At 37.5% G+C, this 22091-nt stretch overlaps 1 protein-coding gene across 2 annotated transcripts in view; it reads left to right on the forward strand.

Moving 5' to 3' along the window:
- STX18 (syntaxin 18) overlaps window positions 1-22091 on the forward strand; it is a 77639-nt gene that overhangs the window by 53083 nt on the left and 2465 nt on the right. For both annotated transcript variants that reach the window (XM_068403402.1, XM_068403403.1), the window contains 8 exons: window positions 2696-2811; window positions 3914-3991; window positions 4093-4159; window positions 7511-7626; window positions 12143-12231; window positions 20196-20254; window positions 21097-21166; window positions 21736-21816. In XM_068403402.1, coding sequence (XP_068259503.1) covers window positions 2696-2811; window positions 3914-3991; window positions 4093-4159; window positions 7511-7626; window positions 12143-12231; window positions 20196-20254; window positions 21097-21166; window positions 21736-21816 — 676 coding nt within the window. The remainder of the gene's footprint in view (window positions 1-2695; window positions 2812-3913; window positions 3992-4092; window positions 4160-7510; window positions 7627-12142; window positions 12232-20195; window positions 20255-21096; window positions 21167-21735; window positions 21817-22091) is intronic.

The raw sequence follows: 22091 nt of genomic DNA on the forward strand, positions 1-22091 counted from the left end.
TGATGGCCGCTGTCTTTATCTCACTCTTCACCCACCTTCTTAAAAATCACAAATAACCCAAGTTGCCTTCCCGCTCAAGTTTCTCATGAAGCTTTCTCCTGTTGGTTAGGATAAATATCTAGAATTTCTTTCCCCCTTTCTCCCTTCTTTATCTGCATGCATTAGCCAATGTATGTCTTGGCTAATTCTTCTGATAGCTTCTGAAAAATGTGGTTAGTTTGACCTTTCTTGATTTAGTGATGTATCAGCCCATTGATATGATACTGCCACACTACTAGATACTAATAGTTACACAGTTAGTAAAAAATAAAGCGTGCCTGAGGCAGGTTTTTTCATATGTATTTCTAAGTCTGATTTAAAAGAAAATTTTGGTTTGCATTTTGTGATCTTTTATTTTTCCCTGTAATGTTAAAAAGTGCATCGAAAGCATAGAACTCTGCAAATACCACAAAGCTGGATGTGGTACAAGAACCTAGCCATGTAAAGATGAGAACTTTATACTCTGTTCAGTAGCAGACCAGTCAGAACTTATTATTGTAATCTGAAATAGAAGAGCAGAGATTTTTTTGCTTCATCAGGGGACCATCATGAAGCTGTTACTCAGGCCTCATTTTCCATCTGAATCTGTGTGCCCTAACATGCTCAAGTAGCTCCCTAGGCAAGGATCGCTGAATGATGTTTTGTATTATCCCATACCAGATTATCTTAATGTCCCCTTCTGTCTGGGCCTGTGCAGAGATGGGTATAAGAGTGGATTTTCTGGCTTTACACATGCTGAGAACTTGCTTATGCCACAGACTAGTAATAAAAAGCCCCATCTATATCAGCTGTGCAAAGGAAGTGGGGGAGAGATCTGTCCTAATATATTTAACAATATGAGTTATCTTATATTGCATATGTAACTAACAATATGTCATCTTAACCAGGCTGTGGAAAGCTTTTCCATCAGATGTCTCTAAAATCAGACCGTTTCAAATCTTTCATCATTCAGAAGCTGCTTTCTCAGAGTGCAAATTAGAGTTACAGCTTAGAAGACCACTGATTACAGCTGAGATAGGGATTTTGCCACAAATTTATGAAACCCATCTGTCCTGACCAAAAGAGGAAAATTCAGCTAGTAAAGTATAAATCAGCCATTATATATGGCTCCTTTTCTGTAAGTTTTCTGTAAGTTATAAAAAATAACTTTATAACATTTAGAATAATTTTAACGAGAGGGGAAAAAAATCCTGATGTTTAGATGTCAAATACATGACAATGTTGGAAACAAGTAAAATACAGAATGTTACTTCTGATTAGTTTGCCTTACTGTTTGCTGGCTAATCTGTGCTTGTGTACTAGCTGGCCAGTAAGGAGAAACTAATTTTCAAGCCAGATGAATCATGTGCTGTTTTTTTCATGTGCAGTCAGTCACATGAGATGGGAATGAAGACATTTTGGTATAATACTCAGGGACATTAGAGTAAGGTTAAAACTTTGTGGAGGAGATCTGGGAGACCCACGCTGACAGTACGTTGAAGATGCAGGAAGGAACTGGTGGTTTTGTATGTGATGAGAGATGATGAGATGGGGAGATGTGAACTGGTTGTAGGCATTCCTGTGGCAGGGATTGCAGCAGAAGAAGATTGCAACAGGGAAGATCTGGCATTACTGCAGTGAAGTATGTAAGAGATCTCTAAGGGTGTCAGGTTAGCTTTGCACATTGAAGATCCCTTCTTGTTACTTGTATTACTGCATTAATAGAGTTGCATTACACATACCTTGAACAAGTGGGGAAATTTTTGCATATAAATAAAAATTAAATTAAAATGAGGGTATGAGTTAGGGTTTTCTTTCCTGTTTTTAAAGGCAAGTATAATAGGCTATGATGACTGTGTCATCAGGAAACCCAAGATGAACATAAGATAAGCTGCTGTAGCAAAGTTTTATCATCCTGTCATCTATGGCTGTGGAAACACTGTTACATACCTTTATACAGTATGCTTTTCTGGTGGTTATCTACAGTGTGTTAATATTTTACTGACAGGCCTCCATTTTTATTAATTTAGTAACAAAACGATAGATTAATCCTATTAGAAAATATCAAATACATAGTATGTAATCTAAAGTAAAAATAAACAGGAACAGGTTTTAATGAATCTTATAATGGACTTGATATTAAAAATGTGCATTGTTTTCCAATATCCTTCTTTGCTATGGTTTGAATTCACAGATTTCATAGTATAGCTACTTTAAAAGTGAAGCTCAGTATTTAGAATAATGAAAACATACATTTAAGTAAAAGAAGCTACAATGTTTTGTACTTCTTTCAATAGTTGAGCTATTCCTTTATCCTACTTGTTTTCATGTTTTTAGACTTGAAATATGTCTCATTGGAATAAGTACTGAGGGTAATGATATATTCTAGTTGTATTTTCTCCTTTACTGCTCAGTATTTGATTATGTACAAGATGATAGCATATATTGCTTTTTCTACATCTTTTACTAGTCAAAAAACATTTTAAAAAACCTGTCAGCTTTATAGAAGTGGCGTTTTTATCAGTGATGACTATTGTACTTTTTAATTCTTTTTCTGTGAAAATGGGTGTTGCAGAAAAGCTGCTGTGGAGATGGTGAGTGGGAAGGAGGTCTAAAATGTGTACTTGTAGATTTTATGTTGGGGATTTCTTAAGTGACAGTTTCTCTTGTTTCTCAGCCATATTATGTCTGAGTATGTGAGGATGACAGATACAGAGCGTGATCAGATAGATCAAGATGCTCAGATATTTATGAGGACATGTGCCGATGCCATTCATCAGCTGAGAACAGAAGGTAAACTGAGCAACTCTTAAATGTTTTTTCTTAGTTAATGATAAAGGTTAATATAATGCTGAATATTGAATGGTGAATCTGAAATCTTTTTGGAAAGAGATTGGTGAATTCTCATTGCCTTTTTGTTTGCATCGGTGTAATCCCATTGGCTGGTTAGTACTGTACTTAATTTTCTTTAATGTTAGTGGAAGGAGAAGCCAGAGCATAGAATTTTATTTATTTGTTCAAATACACTAATTAGCAAGTGTAAAAAAGATAGTCTTAAATATTTACTACTTGAATAGTAATTTCGCCCTGTGGCACAGAGGCCTGAACCAAAGCTCACTACATTAAATGGTTGTCTCTTTCTAGCTTGTCTGCTCTAAGATATTACAAGTATAATCTTTCCAAGTTTGAGATAATTAATTAAGTTTAACAGAGTCCTGGTAGAGTAACAATATTTTTGACAACTTGAGTATGGGATCATACCTTTGCAACACTATCTTATGGAAGTTGTACAGAGAACTTGTTTTGCCATTTTCAAGTTGACTTGCCATATGTGTGTGTTTTATCAATAGACCAAAGATTTTCATCAGCTTTGAAATGCCATCTAAACATAGTTGTAGCATTATTGAGAATCACTGAACGTCAGTCATGCATGGGAACTACATAGTATCAAAATAAGAAATCTTAATATATGTGAATTAGAAGGATGCTTGACACAATAAATCCCAAAGATTTCCACATAATCTGTACACTGGAGAATTTAAAATGTTAGAAGTTCAGTATTTTAAGCGAGTTAAATCTCTAGATCTGTTTTGCTGTGCTTAGCTTGGTGATATCTACTCTTGTTTATAAATTTAATTGATATGACTCAGTGGCATATATAACAAATCAATAACATAAATAGTGTAAGACTAGTTGTTCTCAGCTTTTGGTTTGTTGTAATGATTTGCTGTTTTACAGAACCTGTATTTAAATATAGCTATGTTTAAAGTAAATACTAATATATAACATACATAAAATGTTAATATGCTCTTGAATATAACTTGCAAAAACACAAACTTTTGTGCAATTCAGTAAAAATTTAAAAGATTGTGTTGTATCTTTCTTTGTATTTCAGCACACAAGGGTGTCCAGTCTGCTCAGGTAAAGGAGCACAGAACAGCTGTCTTGGACTTCATTGAAGATTACTTAAAAAGTACTTAGCATTTATTGAATGGTTAAAAACGAATGATTGTATTTTCCGAGAAAGAAATCATGCTCTTCTAACCTGGTTTTGTTTACTGTTATCTTGAACAGGAGTGTGCAAGCTATATTCTGAACAAAGAGCCATCCGAGTTAAGCGAGTGATAGATAAGAAGAGACTGTGAGTAGTGTCAACAAATAGTTTAACTGTGCCTTTCATTTGTAGGACATTCAGCAAAACTATTATTCATGTTTTGATTCTAAGGAGATTGTTTTAATGGAAATCTGTAGTTGGATGAGCAACTTCTGCTGTCAGCCGGTGCATTCCAGGGCTCTTTTACACTTCTGGCATGTGAAGTTAAGTCTGTAAATAGCGGAGTGCCAATATAGTGTTGTACTTCTCATTTATGTAAATGATTAAAGCACCAAATCAGTAAAATGTGGATTAATAAACCTATTGGACTTCTACAGTATTTTTGTGTGTCCCATTAAGTAATATTCTGCATAAAATAATTTAGAATGAAATCTTGCACATTGGTAATATGTCTCAAAGATGCTATTTAGGGTACTGTTTGTTTAGATACAAGAGTTATTTGCTTCTCTCTCCCATTCTCTTTCTTTTCATTTTCTGTACATTTTCTTTTTACATTTTTTACAATTTTCTTTCTTTTCTGTACATTTTCATTTAAAAACTACAAATTCTAGAACATACAGAGTAATAAATAAATTCTTGAGTGTTTTTCCAAGACTTGATGCTGCTTTATCAGTTTGGTTTTGGCTTGATCAGCTATTTACTAGAGAGATGTTTTCAGAAGTCCATAAGTACATTTTATTCAAAGTGATTCAGCATGATTAAGGGCAGTTAGATTCACTCAAGTATATTCTCCTGAGACATAAATAGTAGTACAAGCCAAAACCAAGTAAACAAAATGCCCCAAACCATTTATGAAATTTGGTAAGAAGCAATGAGAGAAAAGTAAGGTATTGGGATTTTTGTAACTCCCATAACTTTTCTGAAAAAACATACAGAAACAAACTGTGTGTTATTTTTCATGTGTAAAAATACATAACCTTATAACTATTCTTCACAGTAAAGAACTTCAAAGAAAGATATCATGGTTACAGAACTGGCTAACAAATACCACCTCTTCTGTTTGTTGTACTCTTACATTGTTTCCATGTGAAATCCCAGGTTTAAGATTTCTCAGATAACTAAAAAGAGAAAACAACTCAATTTGATGTATGCTAAACATAGAGCAATGAAGGAGCTATTTCAGAAGTTAGAATACCACTTAAATAAAGAGCAATAAGTCATTAAAAAATAACCCAGAAGATGCAGTCCTTTTATATAATATTGGAGGATACCTCTTTGCCTCTCTTCACGGATGTAAGAGCTAGAAAACAGATGTTGACCAGGTGGAGTCTGTATGCATTGCGGATATGACGTAATGGCTAAATTGTCATTTAAATTAAAATTCAATTTAAATAAATCACAGGGCGTAGACCAATCTTTATGATGACTTAAAGAAAAATTGTCTTTTTTCGTATGCCTTCGACTAGTTGATTCGTAATATCCCCAAGGATTTCAGTGGATCCTCTATGTGATAGTAAGAACATGTTCCGTCACTTAAGAGAACTAGACATTCTTTAAATAGTGCATCCCAGGCATTTTGTTCGTTTTTAATTGAAAACTTTGTACATCAGCATACTGTACAAAGTAAGGACAACAAACAATGAAAAATACTTTTTTTTTTTTAAAAGTAAATTAATGCTGGTGCAGATCATCTTTCCCGCAATTTAGTCAACTTAAAATATGTGTGTATCAGACAATACTGAAAGGTTTGCAGTAGAAATATACTCCATCATGTTTCCTTTTATATTGATAAACATCCTAAGCTCTTCAATAAATTGTCTGAGTGTTACAATTTTCTTACATAAGTTGCCTTTATGTATTAACATATTTTTTGATTAAAAAGTTCTGCCAATTACATAGGACTAGTTCCCCAGAATGAAAAGTTGAGAAATAGAAACACAAGCAGCTTTTTTTGTAAAAAGTAAAGGTACTTGGTTGTGATTTTCAGTTTTTATGTTTATTGGTATTCAAAATTATATTTCCTTTCAATTTTAAACTTCTTTTTCCATTAGAATGTCTTGTGAATTATGTATGCAATTATTCAAATCAAGCTGATACTTTCATTGTCTGGGGAACTGGTGTTTTATTAGTATCAGAACTATTACTTGAACTGCATGGACATCCAGATAAGTCTTTTTTTCCTCATTATTAGGCAAATTTGGCACTTGAGAGGGAAGAGATGAGAGGAGTTCATTTTTTGTAAAATGACCAAAAGCCAGTACTTGCAGAGTTTTTAGAACTAAGAAAGGTTCCCTGTTACTTTTTTTTCTTGTTTGAAGAACATTGTCACTCAGTGATGACTAATGCATTATATTCTGTTTTTCTCAGAATTTTCTAATTATGGATTAGAATTTAGACACAGTACAAAGAAGGAAAGGAACACAAAATGCACCTTCTGTTAAGCAGCAGGGGAAGACTGCAGATCATAATGAGATTAACTGTTGATTATATTTGAGAGGGGAGGAAGTGATGAAAGTGGCACAGCAGGTTATTCAGCCCATTGCTTTTTGTTTTTTTGTTCTTCAGCTTTTCTAACAGCATAATTGCTGAGTATTTAACTGTCTACTACGTAGCAGTTACAGAATTCATTGTAGACAACAATAAGCCACGGAAGTTTACTGGAAAAAATATGTTGCCACTAATTTTAAACGTTTTTTTGGTGCCACAGTGAAATGTACTTGACAAGTACTTAGTTATATAATCACTGAATATGCTTCTCATTTTTTGCATTGCCTTTGTATTAAAATTACGTAGCAGGGACTCTAGATGTAGTATATATCTGTCCACTGCATACGTTTTTTCTTTTCCTTGCTTCTAAATGGTCTATTGTGTCTTTTGGCAGTCAAGGTAAGGATCACTTTCATCCTGGTTAAACTATTGTTTAAAGCTAATTAAATAAAAATACTTGTTTTGGGAAAAAGCTAATTCAGTTGTATTTTCTTGCTTTTCCTTTGTGATAATTGGTAATATAAAGTAAAATTGTAATCATTACTTGAAAAAAATAAAGTAGTGGCGTTGGCTATTGCTACTAAAAAGAATTTTCAGTATGACCAAAATGTTGTTTGGTTTGTTCTTTTAAAATATATATATATTTAAATACACTGGATTTTTGAAAGGAAGTTTAATAAAATGTCTGTGTTTATATGCTATAGCCTTCAAAATTCTCCTCAACTCTGAACATGAAATGTGTTTTGTTCAGGAATACTATTTGTGCTTTCTTTGCTTTTGTAATAATATTTCAGTGAAAGATGCTAAGTACATTTTGTATCTTGACTGGGAAGTCTTTAATGTGAAGTTTGCAAGAGTTAAAGTGTCAAATTTAATAATCTGTAGTTTTTCTCATTTTAGAGAAATTCAGCTGTGTAATATCAGTTAAATTATAGGCTCTTGTGCTTCTAGGTCCAGACTTGAACCTGAGCAGAGCAGTGTGTCCAAATCACCTTTTTCCCCTGAAAAATCTTCACAGAATCCTTTAGATGATTCTGAAGAAAAACTTTCTGCTGAGGAAAGCAAAGGTAAGAATAAAACATAGTTCTGTTTTACTTTTTGTGGCAAGGCCTGTGTGGGAATAGTACTTCCTTCACATTGCAAGGGCCTGTTCCTGTGACTTGCACCTTTTCTATTTTCATCTTCCCTGAGCTAATAAGGCTTTTGTGAAGCACATTGTGAGACTGAGCAAGCGAAATCTTCAACTTTTTGACGTGCTTTTTCCAACCAGCTAAAAAAGTCTTATGCCTTGCTGGATTCCTCATCCTCTCAATAAACTCTGTGTTAACTCTTTCCTTTTTATCTGTTTTTATCAATATCTATCTAGTTACGTATCTTCTGAGATCTGTCTGATTTTTTCCACATTCCTTTCACTGATGGCAAGGAATTGGAAAGTAGCTCAATGACTTTCTGGGAACATTTTCTAGTTTTTAAGCACAGAGACTTTGAGTTGGACACCTCTACAGTAGGAACTTGAAGGTAGAATATGCTCATAGAGGGGAGGTTACTGGCTGGCCAGATCCAGTAGTTTTGGGGATGTTCTTCTCCACAGCATTGAGTTTCTCTGCTAAAAGGCTTGCATCTCATCTTTCGGTAGAAGCCAGAATTCCAAAGCAGTATCTCTGACCCCAGGGTCATTTCAGCTGCTACTATTCTTGACAGGACTTGTGAACATTGCTTCTGATTCCTTGGTGGCCTGCTGCTGAGGCCAGGGGATGTAAGTCCCTTCTCTTAGCCCTTTCGGTCTGTCCTGGGAGGTGTACACTGGCAGAACTTCGTTGCAGAGTGCCTTTCGGAGTACCACCACTACACAGATAATTTCAGGTTGCATACCTAAAGAGAAATCTCGTTTCTGTGATTCTGGAGTTGCTTTCCCTGGCTTGAGTTCTCCTGCTTGTGCTGTCTAGAGAGTCCAGGGTACCCTGTGATTTAGTGTGAAAATTATTTTTGGAGAGAAACAGAAACTGTATGAAATGTGACATTACATTAGGATAATACTTTATCAAGAGAGAAGAAATGCACTGGATGGCCATATTCTTCTGATAATCAGTTATTGTTTCTTTGGTGATTTTTATTAAAAGAGTAACATTCCTCTGGTTGGTGACTTTAGGGCCGTACAAAGGGTGGATTCATGTGAAGAGGGTACTCTGTTTCTGGATGGAGACTCTAATACTGAATTACCTCACAGTGTGCAAACGGTTTCATTTTCTGATATGGTATTGCTTATCTTCCTAACCAGTTTGAACTTCTGCAGCCCTATCACTATGCTTTTTTTTTCCCCTTGACACTGAATTTATTGTAAGAAATAAAGGTTTTGATTATGTGTCATCTCTAGTGCTTATTATGTTTTTATAGTATGTCTTAAGTGATGCAGCACACAGGCACATAGATGAGTTTCACCTTAACACGTTATCAGTGTTTTGCAGCTGTGAGCTAGTGCCAGCAGAAAAGCGGCAGTGTAGCAGCATCTCTGTTGTGCTGTGCTCTTTCCTTGTTACTGAATGTCTTCGCAATCTCTGAAAGTGTGCACTCCCACCACATAGTGTCACGACAATGTTTAGCTCCAAAAATCTATGCCACACCGTGGAAAACGCTGTTCTTTGGTTGCCTTGGACACAGCAAACCACTGCAATAAACAGAAATGAAGCTTTGTTTCTTGCACATTAAGTTCGATTACTCCAGTTTTCACTTTTATTAGTTTATGCCTTAATTTTTTTATAAGGAAGTAGGGGTCCCGTCACATAAGTGATGCTGATGCAGTACTTATGAGGGATTGCTGACTAGTCTGAGAAAGCTATGAAACTTGTATATCAAAATGGATCTGTCTGAAACAGTTTGTAAATGCACAGAGCCTGTGATTCCTCATTTAAGTGTTGGTTGTTGCTGCTTATAGGAATCAGCCTTATGACTTCACTGGTAGGTGGTTGTCGAAGCATGTGAATAGCATGAACAAGATGACTAGGGAACAAGCTCAGTTTAAATCTTGTAGCCTTTAACATTTTTTTTTTAACAAGTAACTTCAAATTTTTAAGAAATTGGAGAAATTATCATGTTTAGAAAGAAACTATTTCATCTTCAGGGTGTTGGTGGTTTACAGAACAGTGATCATTTGTATTTATGAATTAGCCATCATCAGCATGCCTGGGTCCCTCGTGTAAATATCTCAGCTGTAAAAATAGTTCTTCTGAGAGCAGCTAGTGGTCCTGTCCTTAAATTGAACATTACAATCAACAGCTGAATGTCCTACTTGGTGTGCTGAAGCACAGCTTGGGTTTTGTCTGTTTTATTTGGCAGAAACCAAAGCAAAATGCGATTACTTTTGTTTTGAGGCAAAGCACCTGTTTACATTAGAATTCTACTGGGCATGCCTCATGGTAGGAAAACAGCCTCTCTGGAGATTGCTTTTATATGCTGACAGTATTTATTTGCATATTACAAATTTGACATTTAGTTTACAGAAATAAATGTTAATAATGAGTAGCTTTTGAACTGGTCCACAAGCTTAGCAGCTGTCTCCTTTCAGCATGGAAAAGGGTTCAGAGGATTTGATCATTACTTTGTATCTCCATCGTGCATTAACGACTTCTCTTTCTGCAAAAGAAATGTAGTTTGGCTTTTGCTGGAGGAATTGTAGAAAAGCATTAACGCCAGCTCCATGAAAGCTGCACACAACATTCCCAGTTAGCCAGAAACGTACCGCAGTGACAGGAGGAACCCTGGGGAGATATGTGTTTCTCACTTATGTCTTACCATAAGTGTATTTGCTTATTAGCAATCACATTGGATACAGGTGCTGTTTCTTTAACAGTACTGACAGTGCCTGAAAGTAATTGGTTCCTCTGGGATAAAATAGGAATATATATTATTTCTTGGCTCCATAAACTAATTATCTTCTTGTCTTTGAATCCAGTAAATAATTCATTATAATTTTGATATAATGTAAATACATTGATTACCTAAACAAATAAGTTTTGTGTTTCTGTGAAATAGACTTGAAATACTGATGATACCTCATGGAAAACAGAGTTGAATCCTTTCTAAACAATCTTTAAAGATATTCTTGTTTTTATTTCTTATTACTTGTAAGAAAAAACAGATCTGTTTTTCTTTTGTTTTGTTTTTCCTTTTTTTTTTTTTTTTAAAAAAATTTACTGTAGTCCTTATCCACATCCCTCTTTTGTTACATTGTCATTGTTTGTACATCTTGGTTTGGTTGTTGGGGTAGCAACATATACATTTATAAAGGAGACATACACAACAGTAATCTTTTATAACATTTATTTTTCAAGAGTTTTCACAAATATTATAATGAAGGATAAAGAGGAAAATTTCTGCTTATAATCCTTTTCATCTATTTGTTTATAAATAGGACTATTCTTTTCAGAGTCTTCCCAAGAGAAGTCAGTATCTGAATAATGATGCATCAGTGCTGCTTATGCAATTGAAAAAAATTAGGTTTAGAAGGTTATAACAAAACAAATGAAAATACTTCTAAATGCCTGAAAAAATTGACTGGGATAAATAGGAAGTCTGAAATCTCTGAAAAAGTAAAAACTAACTCTGTATTTTAATTTGCAACCTGCATCTGATAAGTCAAAGCAGGTTCAGCTTTGATCCATTGTGGGGTGGTGCAAATCTCTTTTGTGTTTTGTAAAAATGCCACAGCCAGTGGGGAGAAGAGGCCTTCTCCAGAGTGCAGCCTTATCGTTAGGATTTGAAAGACTGATGCTAGAACAGCTTCAGAAACAGTAGGTTCCTGTAGCATAGTATCTTTTTCTTTCCCATTCTAACTTCTTCGTCTGTAATCAGAAGTATATAATTAAGCCTAAAAATAAATCTTCCAGAAGGGAATATCACAGAAATAGTTGTTCGAGGTCTTTTATGCCCAACTCCTGCTAAGATTTATGCAGACAATTAGCTTTAATCAAAGGGGAAGTACTACTGAAATCAGTGAAGCAGCTATGATGTGTAAGGGTTAGTTCATGGGATCGGATCTGATTCCTGTCACATGCAGGAAGACCCCTTGCACGGCAGGCTGTAGGATTTGCACTGTAATATGCAGTTTGAACAGCGTGAGGAAATCGAGTTTGTCCTGTGAGCTTTGCTCAAATGTCTTTGAGATGCTCTTTTTACTTTTTGGAATGAGGAGCTCGTGGTTCTGTCAAGTGTCATTGGAAGATAAGAGTTTGCATATAGACTGTCATTTTGAAATTTGTGTGTTTTCTTCTGTTAAAAGATAAATGCTACAGTATTTTTTTCCCTAACAAGTCTCAGTGCCTTGTGAGTTGTTTTACATCCTTCACTGTCAATATATTAGTATAACTCCTCATGGTTCACAAAATTAAACATACGTGTAGACTTTTGTCATAACTTGGAAGTTAAAGGTTATTGGTGTAATTTTGTGCTGTAAATATACGGTGAATCTCAGTTAATGACAAATGAGATACAACAATTTCATCAGCATTCTGAAATGGATGAAAAATGATTTTCACTTTACTATTCAGTGTCCTGCATTGTCTGAAGTGTTTGGTGGTTCTTTTACAGACAGGAATCTGCCTGATGCCCAAAGTAACCCTGGATTATGGGGGGATGGCAAAGGTGAAGATGAGCTGTCACCTGAAGAAATACAAATGGTAAGTGTATCTTGAGTCTTACTGTCTGTTTTATTATATTTTCTGCTGTAGTCATATGTGTTAAAAAAGTATGGATTCACCCAAATTCATTTTTCAACTTTGATATTATGCAGAATAATGCCATAACAAGATACACCTTTTGCACATGGCTTCCTGGTTCTTCTGGTAGCAGCTAATATTTAAAATTGCTACAAAATACTTACATGGAGCCATGAAATTAGTAACAACTGGTTTTCAACAATTGAAATTAACATTGTTTTTAAAAATGCAATTATGAATTGCTTTTTTAGTCAGGAAACAATAGAAGTCAAGGCAACATCAGCAAAAGCATTATGAAACTTCTAAAAGAATTAAAGTGTTGGCAGTTTTTTACTTGGACTATTTCTAGAACACAACTTACTATTAAGTATAACTATGAAGTTATACTTCATTTTATTCCTCTTTAATTTTTTTTAGATTATCAAAATCAGATTAGTTTACTAGAAGGAATAGGTACAAGCTTTCTGTCACAACAGCATCTCATGAATTTTACCTTTTCTGCATTTCCCCATTATCAGCACATGTATGTATTGTTTGATCCAATTCTGCTTGCAGTTGAACTGATATAGCACAAAATACCTGACATAGGTATGATTGCTGACAACCTATCTGTTAGACTTTTTCATATTCCTAAAATTTATGATTTTGAACATGCCTCTCTACATTAGCACACAATGCCTTGTTTTATGTAAAGAAAGAAAAACTGATTTATAACGAGCCAGTAGATGCGGTTTTCAAAATGGTGAGCTTTAGTGAGACAAAGGGCTGCTGCAGTGTGGATATGTGAAGCTTCCTTGGCAGTGATTAGAGATGTTCCCAAACACAATATGCATCACTCTTCCCATCAGAGATGAGTAAGTTGCACGTAATTATGGTATGGTTTGTCAAAGAGAAAGGATTCTTCAGAGGCTGCTCTTGATGCTCTCATATTGTTCTTGAGTGCCAGTCTGAAATCTAAAGGCTTACTCCTGCTTTCTGTTTTCTTTGTAAAGAGAATTCTTTACATATTTTCATTCTTCTGTGTTTAGGCACAATATTATTAGCCCCCTTGCTGTAGGCTTCCAGAGGATCAGGAGGAAACAAGCATCAGAGGTGATGACTCTGACAGGACTTACTAATAATTGACTACTAAATACTGCGTTGCTTTTTGTAGGCCTTGCACTATAATTGTTAAACATGCTACATCCCTTGCCATGGTACTTTGGGAATAAATACATTTCTTTGTCATTAAATACTTTTATACTTTTTAGAGTAAGGCCCCAGGTACCTCATGACTTCAATGAGTTGCTTGTTCTATTTCTGTTATCAAGACTGAAGGAAGATAAACATCTTAAAATGCTGATTTTTGCCCACCGAGGATTTGAATTTTTCCCTGAAATAAGTTCTCTTTATTGGGAGGGGGAGTGATTCCAGGCCTAAGTAAGAGAAAAATCTATGTTAATAGTTCAACACTGAAGGATTTCTAGACTCCTAAATCTCCAATGCTAAACTGCTTCTTATTAGGCGTTTGGACAGGCTTTTCTAGGGGAGAACCAACAGCCTTTTTGTTTTAAAAACCCGTTATCATTCTTCACCTATTTGGAGCTCTCCTGTGCTGTGCTTTTTTAAATTATTATTTATTTTTTTAAAACTTTTACTGATTGTTTTACACTGATTTACTTCTGTTGTTGTGCTTTCAGGAGTTGCACTTCCTGTGGAAAGGGGTATAAAAATAACACTGATGCTCCAAATTAAATAAACTTTTAGCTCAGACAGACTATAATATGTCCTTACTCTCAGCTTACGCAGTTCTGCCTATAGTTTGCAACAAACTTATAGTATATAACAGTGCCTTGATGTCAGTGCCTAGAAAAATGACCCATGCTGGAAACTTCAGATCTCAGCTTTATCAGTTTGCTTCGAGGGAAAAGAGAGACAAATTTACCAGTCTGTTTAGAGAAGCAGAAGATCAAAATGCTACAACCCCACCCCCATACTTTGAAGTCCTATACATATTAATACACTGAAATACTATTACTGCTCTTCTGCCATAGTTTATTCTTAAGTTTCCATGTGTGAATTTACATGTAAAGTTTATTTTTGTTATGTATTCTCAGTACTTGCGTTTTAGTAGTGATACTCGGAAGCTAGAATTGCAAAAAAGCATACGAAGGGACGTCACCCCTAGAACAGCCTCCTCTGCTTATAATTTATTCTAAGTTTTGCAGAAAGCTGGTTCCGAGGTGGATGTCTGAATCTCCTGTTGAATCTTGCTGTGGTTCTGATCTCACCCAGCGCTGTTCTCTCCTGTTGTACCCCACTGCAGGCTGAGGATGTGACTACCAACAGTCAGGGCTGTCTGTGTCTCAGCCTCTTCTCACACGGGCTATGAGTCTATGTTTCAGACAGTGTTGTAAAGAAATACAGGCTTGCTTTCTACTTCTCCTAAAAATTAACAAGCATCAGTTACTTCCACATTATGCCCTGGAAGGAGTCTACATTTAGTATGATTTAAAAGAAAAGTGAGTCAGCATTCATGGCAGCATTAATACAGAGATTTTTTTTCTTTCTCCACCAGTTGTCAAGTAGAAAGCGAGCTCATTGTTTTTAGTTGTAGTTAATGCTCCCTCATGAGGGTCATTTCTTGTCAGGTAATTATTTTACCGTTGGATTAGATCAGATTGCATATTATTGGAGTTGTCAAACTGTAAAGAGAGAGTTGTATATTTGTGTAATACTTACATATGCACAGCAGGGTTTCAAACGTAAATGTTGCCACTAACATGTTGATGCTCAGAGCTGAGCAAGCCATCGCCCTGTTCTGTGGACCTAACATGGGGGTATTTTTTTTTTTTGTTTATGAACACTATAATTAGATAATTTACAAACGGTAGAGATGTATGTGATAACTATTCCACAGTGAAACTGCTCTTTCAGTGGATTTTTGAGGAAATTTATAGCTAAGAGTTGGCCTTTTATTAGTAAAAGTTGGATACTGTATAATTTCACTCCTAACAGACACTAACATCACTGGATCCATTATTCTAATTTTCAGGTAAATTTCGGTCCAAGGTGTAGATATAGGTGTAACTAGGAAATAATTTGAGTATTTGAATGTGCATTGCTTTTTTCATTGCTCACATAAATCCTTCATGCTAACTTGGCAATATTTAATGACTTCATTGTGGTTTTAACACGGGAATCAAAGGGTCTTTACAAACACATAACGCACCCTCATAGCTTTAATTTATTCACTCAAAGGACAGTTAATTATTTCTCCTCCGCATTATGCTTGCTGTTACAGAGAAGTTAATTTCTACTTTTTTAACATTGGATTTGTGAAGAGTGGACCAACTGCATTTAAGTTACTCAGAAAATCCAAGAGTTCTCAGAAGAGGGTAGGTTACAGTGTAGAAACTGCTGTGTTGGTTTTACATTGGAATGTGTTGTGTCAAATCGTACTTAACAATTCTCAGTCATGGTTCTGTGATCCTTCCTGTGGGTAAAATAATGAATTAAAGCCCTATCATATTGCTACAGCAGCAATTTCTATCAGTATTTTACCCACAGGAGAGAGCTTTCCAGTGTTCAAACTGGTTGCGGGCTATTGTATGATTTGCACAATAAGTTTCAGTTTATAACCCTGAATACAGGTATATTCACAGTTTTTATAGTTACTGCAAGCAGATGTCTTGTGGTTGCATTGAGTGGGAAAAAATCTGGCTCTGCTTTTTGAGTTGTGAAAATATCTAATTTTCCCTGATTTTATCTTTTTGTTTTGTTTTTCTCTTAAATTCAGGTACAGCACTTATAATCACTTATGGGATAACAAAAAAGAACTGTGTTTATTTCTTCTATGCGTTAGATTTTTAGACATATCTTAAGCAGTTTGTCACTTTATGCCATACTTTGGTAACAGAATATTTCAGTGTCATAGAAGAGACTAAAAAGCCATAAATCATTGAGCTATACTGATCACCAGAGTTCCGTTTATGTTCCCATCATGCAAATCCCTTTGTGACACGCTGGTATGTGATGTGTTCTGTGCTGTAACCTTTTGTTCAATTGAGTGTTTTAGCATATTTTACTGCTGTCTGCGCCAAGCGGCCCATCAGCCATGACTTCAAATTGTGAAGATCATTTAGCAGTTTAAAAGGCAGTCCGTGCCAGTGGAGGGTTTTAAATATCAAAGGGACTTTTTAAAGAATACTTTCTCAAGTGGATTTGTGCTATTTGTAAGGGATTAAAATCATTCACTGTTTCTTTATTGAAAATTTGCCGTCTAAATTAGTTACCTCAGTTTTACTAAGGCAGCAAAATAGGGAATTTTAGATGTTAAATATTTGTGCAGAAATGCTTATCCGTACAGAAGTCAAAACAATTGCAGCTTGCTGGCCCCATTTAGTCACTTAAAGACCAACCAGTCAACTCAGTGCTAAATCTCGTGGCTCTATTTCATCGCCGTGTTCCTTGGCTTTGTTCTGAGGTGACTCCACTAAAACCAGAGACATGCAGTGGTGTGAATGTAAAGTGCAGTAATGAAACGCCTTTAACCATCCACCACTGTGAAGTAAATATCACTGTATCACTCAAGTATACTTTAGCAAATGCTCTGCTCCATAGAAGGAGACACCACAGACAGCAGTGACAATGACATTTGAATGTATTGCAACACTGATACTTTTTTATTTAACAAAACCAGTGGATCTTTAGGGTGGAAATCAGTGGGACTTCAGGGAGCTGTGCGGTATGTTCCTCTCTGATCCCCCTTGACCCATGGGGCTGGGCTCCTTCCCCGAGGCCTCTACCCCACAGTGAAGGTGACGGTGCCTGACAGCCCTCCTCCTCATCTGTGATCTTGGACTCTCTGGAGTCCTTTAGCTGAGGAGAGAAAGCTGTTCTTGCCAATCAGGTAGATAGTGAACCCCTAGTACAAAGAAATTTGTATTTTAAAAGAAATAAAAAAATCACTTTTCATTATTCTTCATGACATAAATTCCCTGTCAGAAGACTAACTCTTTTTCTGTGAGATTCACTGTTACCCTTTAAACATACCTGTCATTTCACACCCGCTTCCGCCAAATTAAACCTACAAATGTCTGATTTTTAACACAATAACCATTTCCCCCCAACTCATGGAGGCTGACGTTTAATTTGCTGTTGGCAAAGAGTCAGGTACTGTTTCTCTGAAGTCCTCATGGGCCTGAAGTACGATGAAAAATGTTACAGAACAAAGTGTGGGGGACAGTGGCGGTGGTGTGAGATGTGAGGAGAAGGGAATGAAGGTGAAGGGTATGAAAGGTGGCTTGTCTTTTCTTGTTTTCTTGCTTTTCTGTGTTGGTCTGTGGCAGTGCAGAAGTCTTGGTCAGCTCCTGCTATCCACTCTTCCTTAAGCCAGCCCTATCACCTGGTCCTGTGGTGGGATTGAGTTTACTCATCTACCAAAAAACTCAGGAGGAAAAAGTGGTCAGTGAGCTAAAATCACAGAATCACAGAATGGTTGGGGTTGGAAGGGACCTCTGGAGATCATCCAGTCCAACCCCCTGCTAAAGCAGGTTCACCGAGAGCACATTGCACAGGGTAACCATGAAAACAGACAAGCAGTGGCGCCTGCTTAGGACTGTGTATGTGGGGAGAGAGAGGAGCAGGACAAATTCCTCAGTGGCTGCACTAGATCTTTTTCACTTCACCCAAAGTTATTTCTTCTCTGTGTTAGTGTTATGAAAGTACTTGATATGGCAGAACTTTGAACTGGAACATTCTGGATCACTTCAAGGGATGCATACATCAGCAACTGAAGCAATGCGCGTGGGGAGTTGCACAAGCTGTACAGAGAAGATCTTAAAAGACCCGGGATAGAGATGCTGGTGGCGTGATTGGGGCAGGGTGGGGGTCACAGTGGCGAGCCAAATATTGTCCCTAAACATAGCAGTATAATGTTAAATTTATGTACTCGTACACACTGGCTCTCTGAAAGAAGCTATGGATCAGGTGAACTATATGTCATATTATAGCCACTAATTTTCATGTTGCAACTTAATGACGAACTGCGTTGTTGTTGAAACTACTTTGAAATACGAAGAAGTGCTTCATTTCCAGCTATTTTGGTAGCACTGCTCTAAAAGCAAAACGCCCATTTGCCTTTCACTGATGTAACATGACCCTCACTCTTATAGTTCTCTGTGGTTCAGACTTTTTCCCCCTCTTTCCTTCTTTTGCTTTTTGCACAAGATGATAGTTGTTTTCAAATACTTACTGTCTTCTCTGGGCAACACCTCCTTTTCTTGGCCAGCTTAAGCGTTGGGCATATGCTCAGATAGCGAGCAATGCCTGTTGCACTGACTGAAAACCAAGTCTGACCTGTAAGCAGTGCTGCTCTGTGGGCATCTTCATCTTTGACAGCGCTCTGCTCTGCCTTAAAAAGGATAACGAGACCTTGCAAGGTGGCTGAGGGAACTGCCGCGCTTTTACTGCTAATGAAATTGGAACGTGATTGAATTATGCCAAAATCCCCACGTGTTATGTAGGCTAGTTCAAAGTAAGGAGAATAACTGAGCTAGAACAGGCCTTGCTGTCTTGCACAGCTCCCATGTCAAACTCTTTGCATTCTGAATCCTGTTGTCTGGAATCCGCACTGCTGCGTGTATCACTCGGGTCTGTCAGAGGCACGTAGCAGGTAGTGTTTTCAGTAAAACGTGTATCCCGTGTCCTATTTCTGTATGACCACGCAGACCAGGTCTTTCCCAGCTTTGTGAGAAAGGTGCAGAGATCCTTATCAGTTGTGTCCGTACTGCAAAGGTCCGGCTGTTACCGAGGCTTTGGCCAGGTAGCGTTAATTGGCAGAATACCTTGAATACGCTTCCCCCTCCTTCCCCCGGAATGGGACTCGTGACCCTTCCCATACAAGGTGCTCTGCTGTCCCTGATGGCAGGAGCCTTTCAGCTGGGGCAAGCCACAGTGCTCCCCGAGAGCGTACTGCCCGGAGCCGAGGGGCTGTGGGGCACGGAGCAGCACGCCACAGGACCCCCTCTGGCTTTTCACCAGCTGTAGCTGGCTGCCAGGCTGCAGGATCAGGCTCATTCCGGCACCTTGAAAATCCCAGCTCAGTGCGTCCTAACGGGTTCTTTCTAAAACAGTCCTTGCGATGCGGGTTCCAGCAAACTCCACTATGACACAGGATACCTTCTCAGCTGTGTTTTGCCTGTGCACGTTGTTTCAGCAAGTCGTGTCATCGTACTTGCTGCATGATCACTTGTTCTGTAATGAATCCCAAATGATCTGGCAGTCAAGTACATCTAAAAAGTCAAAGCTTATTTTCTTTATGTATAAAGTCTATTTTTGCTTGTATTTTGAAAAATGTAGTGCTAAAAGAGTATTTAAATGTTTCATTGATTACTCATGCATTTCAAATGGCAGAGGTCTGCTGGAATAACTAAAGCCAATGCATTGGTGAAGTATGAAGTACTAGATGTCAAAGTATTTCATAAGGTAGCAAAATCTGCAAGCTCTTACCTACATGCCATGGGCAGTAAATGAATAATGTGAATGACAGTGCAAAGGCACCATGAAGACAATCACATGCTTTCACAAGCACGACAGTTTTCCCCACTCAAATTTCTGAAATAATAAAAAAGGACAGATTTCATCCACTATATTCTTCCTCACTGCAAAGTCACTTGAGTGAAATCTTCAAGATATTTTGGGGTTTGTTTCATTCATGGGAGGAGAATGACAAGTGTTACAGTGACTGGTTACAAATAAGCAGATTCGTATTGTTCAATTAGGCCAGTGTTAGTAATTCTTGGAGATCTTTTTAGTTAGGACATATTGTAAATAGCCTGCAAGGAAAGGTGGAAGTTGGTTGATCAGGGGTGGGGGCTGAAGAAAGTTCCCCAGGTCCAAGCATGTGAACTCACGTGTGTGATTTCCTTCTTCCTTTCTTCCAGTTTGAACAGGAGAACCAGAGACTTGTTGGTGAAATGAATAATCTCTTTGATGAAGTCAGGTATGGTTTTCTGTTACTTGGCAGACTGCTGCGCACGCTGGTCTCGGGACCCAGACAACACCCACACACAGTGTATTTGCTGCAGGACAGCCGGCCGTGTGAATGGTAGCGGTGTGGTGAGAGGAGGGACGGAACAGGAGCACCCAGGAAATGAACTGTATGAGTTTGCACATGGTGCTGTCCCAGTGCGAAGAATGGTTCTGAGTGACACGTGAACTACCCAAAATAGTACTGGTTAAATTTGGAAGGCTTATGTTCTACCTCACTTAATCTGAGGTTTTAAAAGATGAAGTTTTCCATTCATATCACGTTGTCTGCTGCATATGCAGACAGCAGGAGGGGAGGTGCCATCAGTGTCCCCCATGCAGACAGAGACCCGTCTTTACGGCAGAGCGGCGGTGCCCCTGGCTCTCCGCTTGCTGTGCGGAAAACTTGAATGGCTAACTCAAGCCAGAGCTTTACTTTTGGATTATTAGTGCTAGGCAAGGTGAATTCCACACTTGATAGTAGCATACAAAAAGGATGTGTCACAGTTAACTACTCAGGGTCCACCATGGATTTTTTCATATTAGATTGAAAGAAGGGAGATACACAAAGCTCTCGCAGTGACGGCTGCTGCTGCACTTCCAGGTGGTGCCTTTCTCAGAGCTTCCCTGCGGGCAGGTCATCTTCCAGCCATGAACTGTCAGAGCACTAATCACGGGCTGTTGCTGCGTAACAGATGGCCAACAAAACAGCCGTGCCTTTGGAACAGGCTGCTGACCGGCCTGGGGAGGCCGAATCTGCGGGAGCTTGACGTGTTTGCACTAGTTTCTAATGGAGTGTTTCTGTTCTTTGTCAAGACAAATTGAAGGAAAAGTGGTGGAAATCTCCAGGTTACAAGAGATATTCACTGAAAAAGTCTTGCAACAGGTTAGTATAATTTAATGCTACAACAGCAAATGCAGCTTGAAGATTTTCTTGGGAGTATTTTGGTCTTGGTTGCATGCAAGATGTAAAGATAAGGCTAATGAATCTTTGACGCAAATGTGAAGGGAAAGATTTTTGTTTGTTTTTCAAATGCAAAATCAAGATATTTACTGTTGTTACTTATCAGCACATACTGGGAATGGGAAATGCAACGTATGTGTTAGAATGATCCCTCTGCCTCAGCATTAGTGTCCTGTTAAATGTGTTATTGAATAGCATCTTTTCTGGGAATGGTGGCACCTCTTCCAAAAGAGCTGGCAAAAATTAGGTTAGATTTTATTCTAGATAAATGAGAGACTCCTTAGTGATCTTGGTGGTTTCTGTGCAGGCTTGTAAAATCACAGGTAAAGATATTACAACTTAATTGCCCCTCTACCTTTGCATCATTGAAACGAAGATGTTAAAAATACCAGATCTTATTTTTGAATTCTGCTTGTTCCCCAAGTCAAGTCCTTGGAAGTGGTTTTTCCCTAACATTCATCAGTGTTTCTCAATTTTATTTTTTTTAACAGGAAGCTGATATTGACAATATCCATCAATTAGTTGTGGGTGCAACAGAGAATATCAAAGAAGGCAACGAAGACATAAGAGAGGTAACGTCGCTAAGTTGTGTTTTAAACTCACTTGTTTCTCTTAACTTTCTGGTTTGCCCCAGTGTTGCTTTAAACAGCACATGCCAGCTCACTGACAGGACAGGTGGAGCCTGTGTTGGGGTGTCAGGACATGCTTTTGGAAAAACTGTACAAGTTAGCTGAGGTTTTGCGATAGTTCACATGGCTTGTCTCACTAGCCATGATGTGAAGAGCCATGCAGATCTGCAGAAACCTACTTGGCCTCACCTATTTTTAAACATGAAGGTCACCTGGCA

This window comes from Nyctibius grandis, chromosome 6 (assembly GCF_013368605.1).
Source record: "Nyctibius grandis isolate bNycGra1 chromosome 6, bNycGra1.pri, whole genome shotgun sequence".
NCBI lineage: Eukaryota > Metazoa > Chordata > Aves > Nyctibiiformes > Nyctibiidae > Nyctibius > Nyctibius grandis.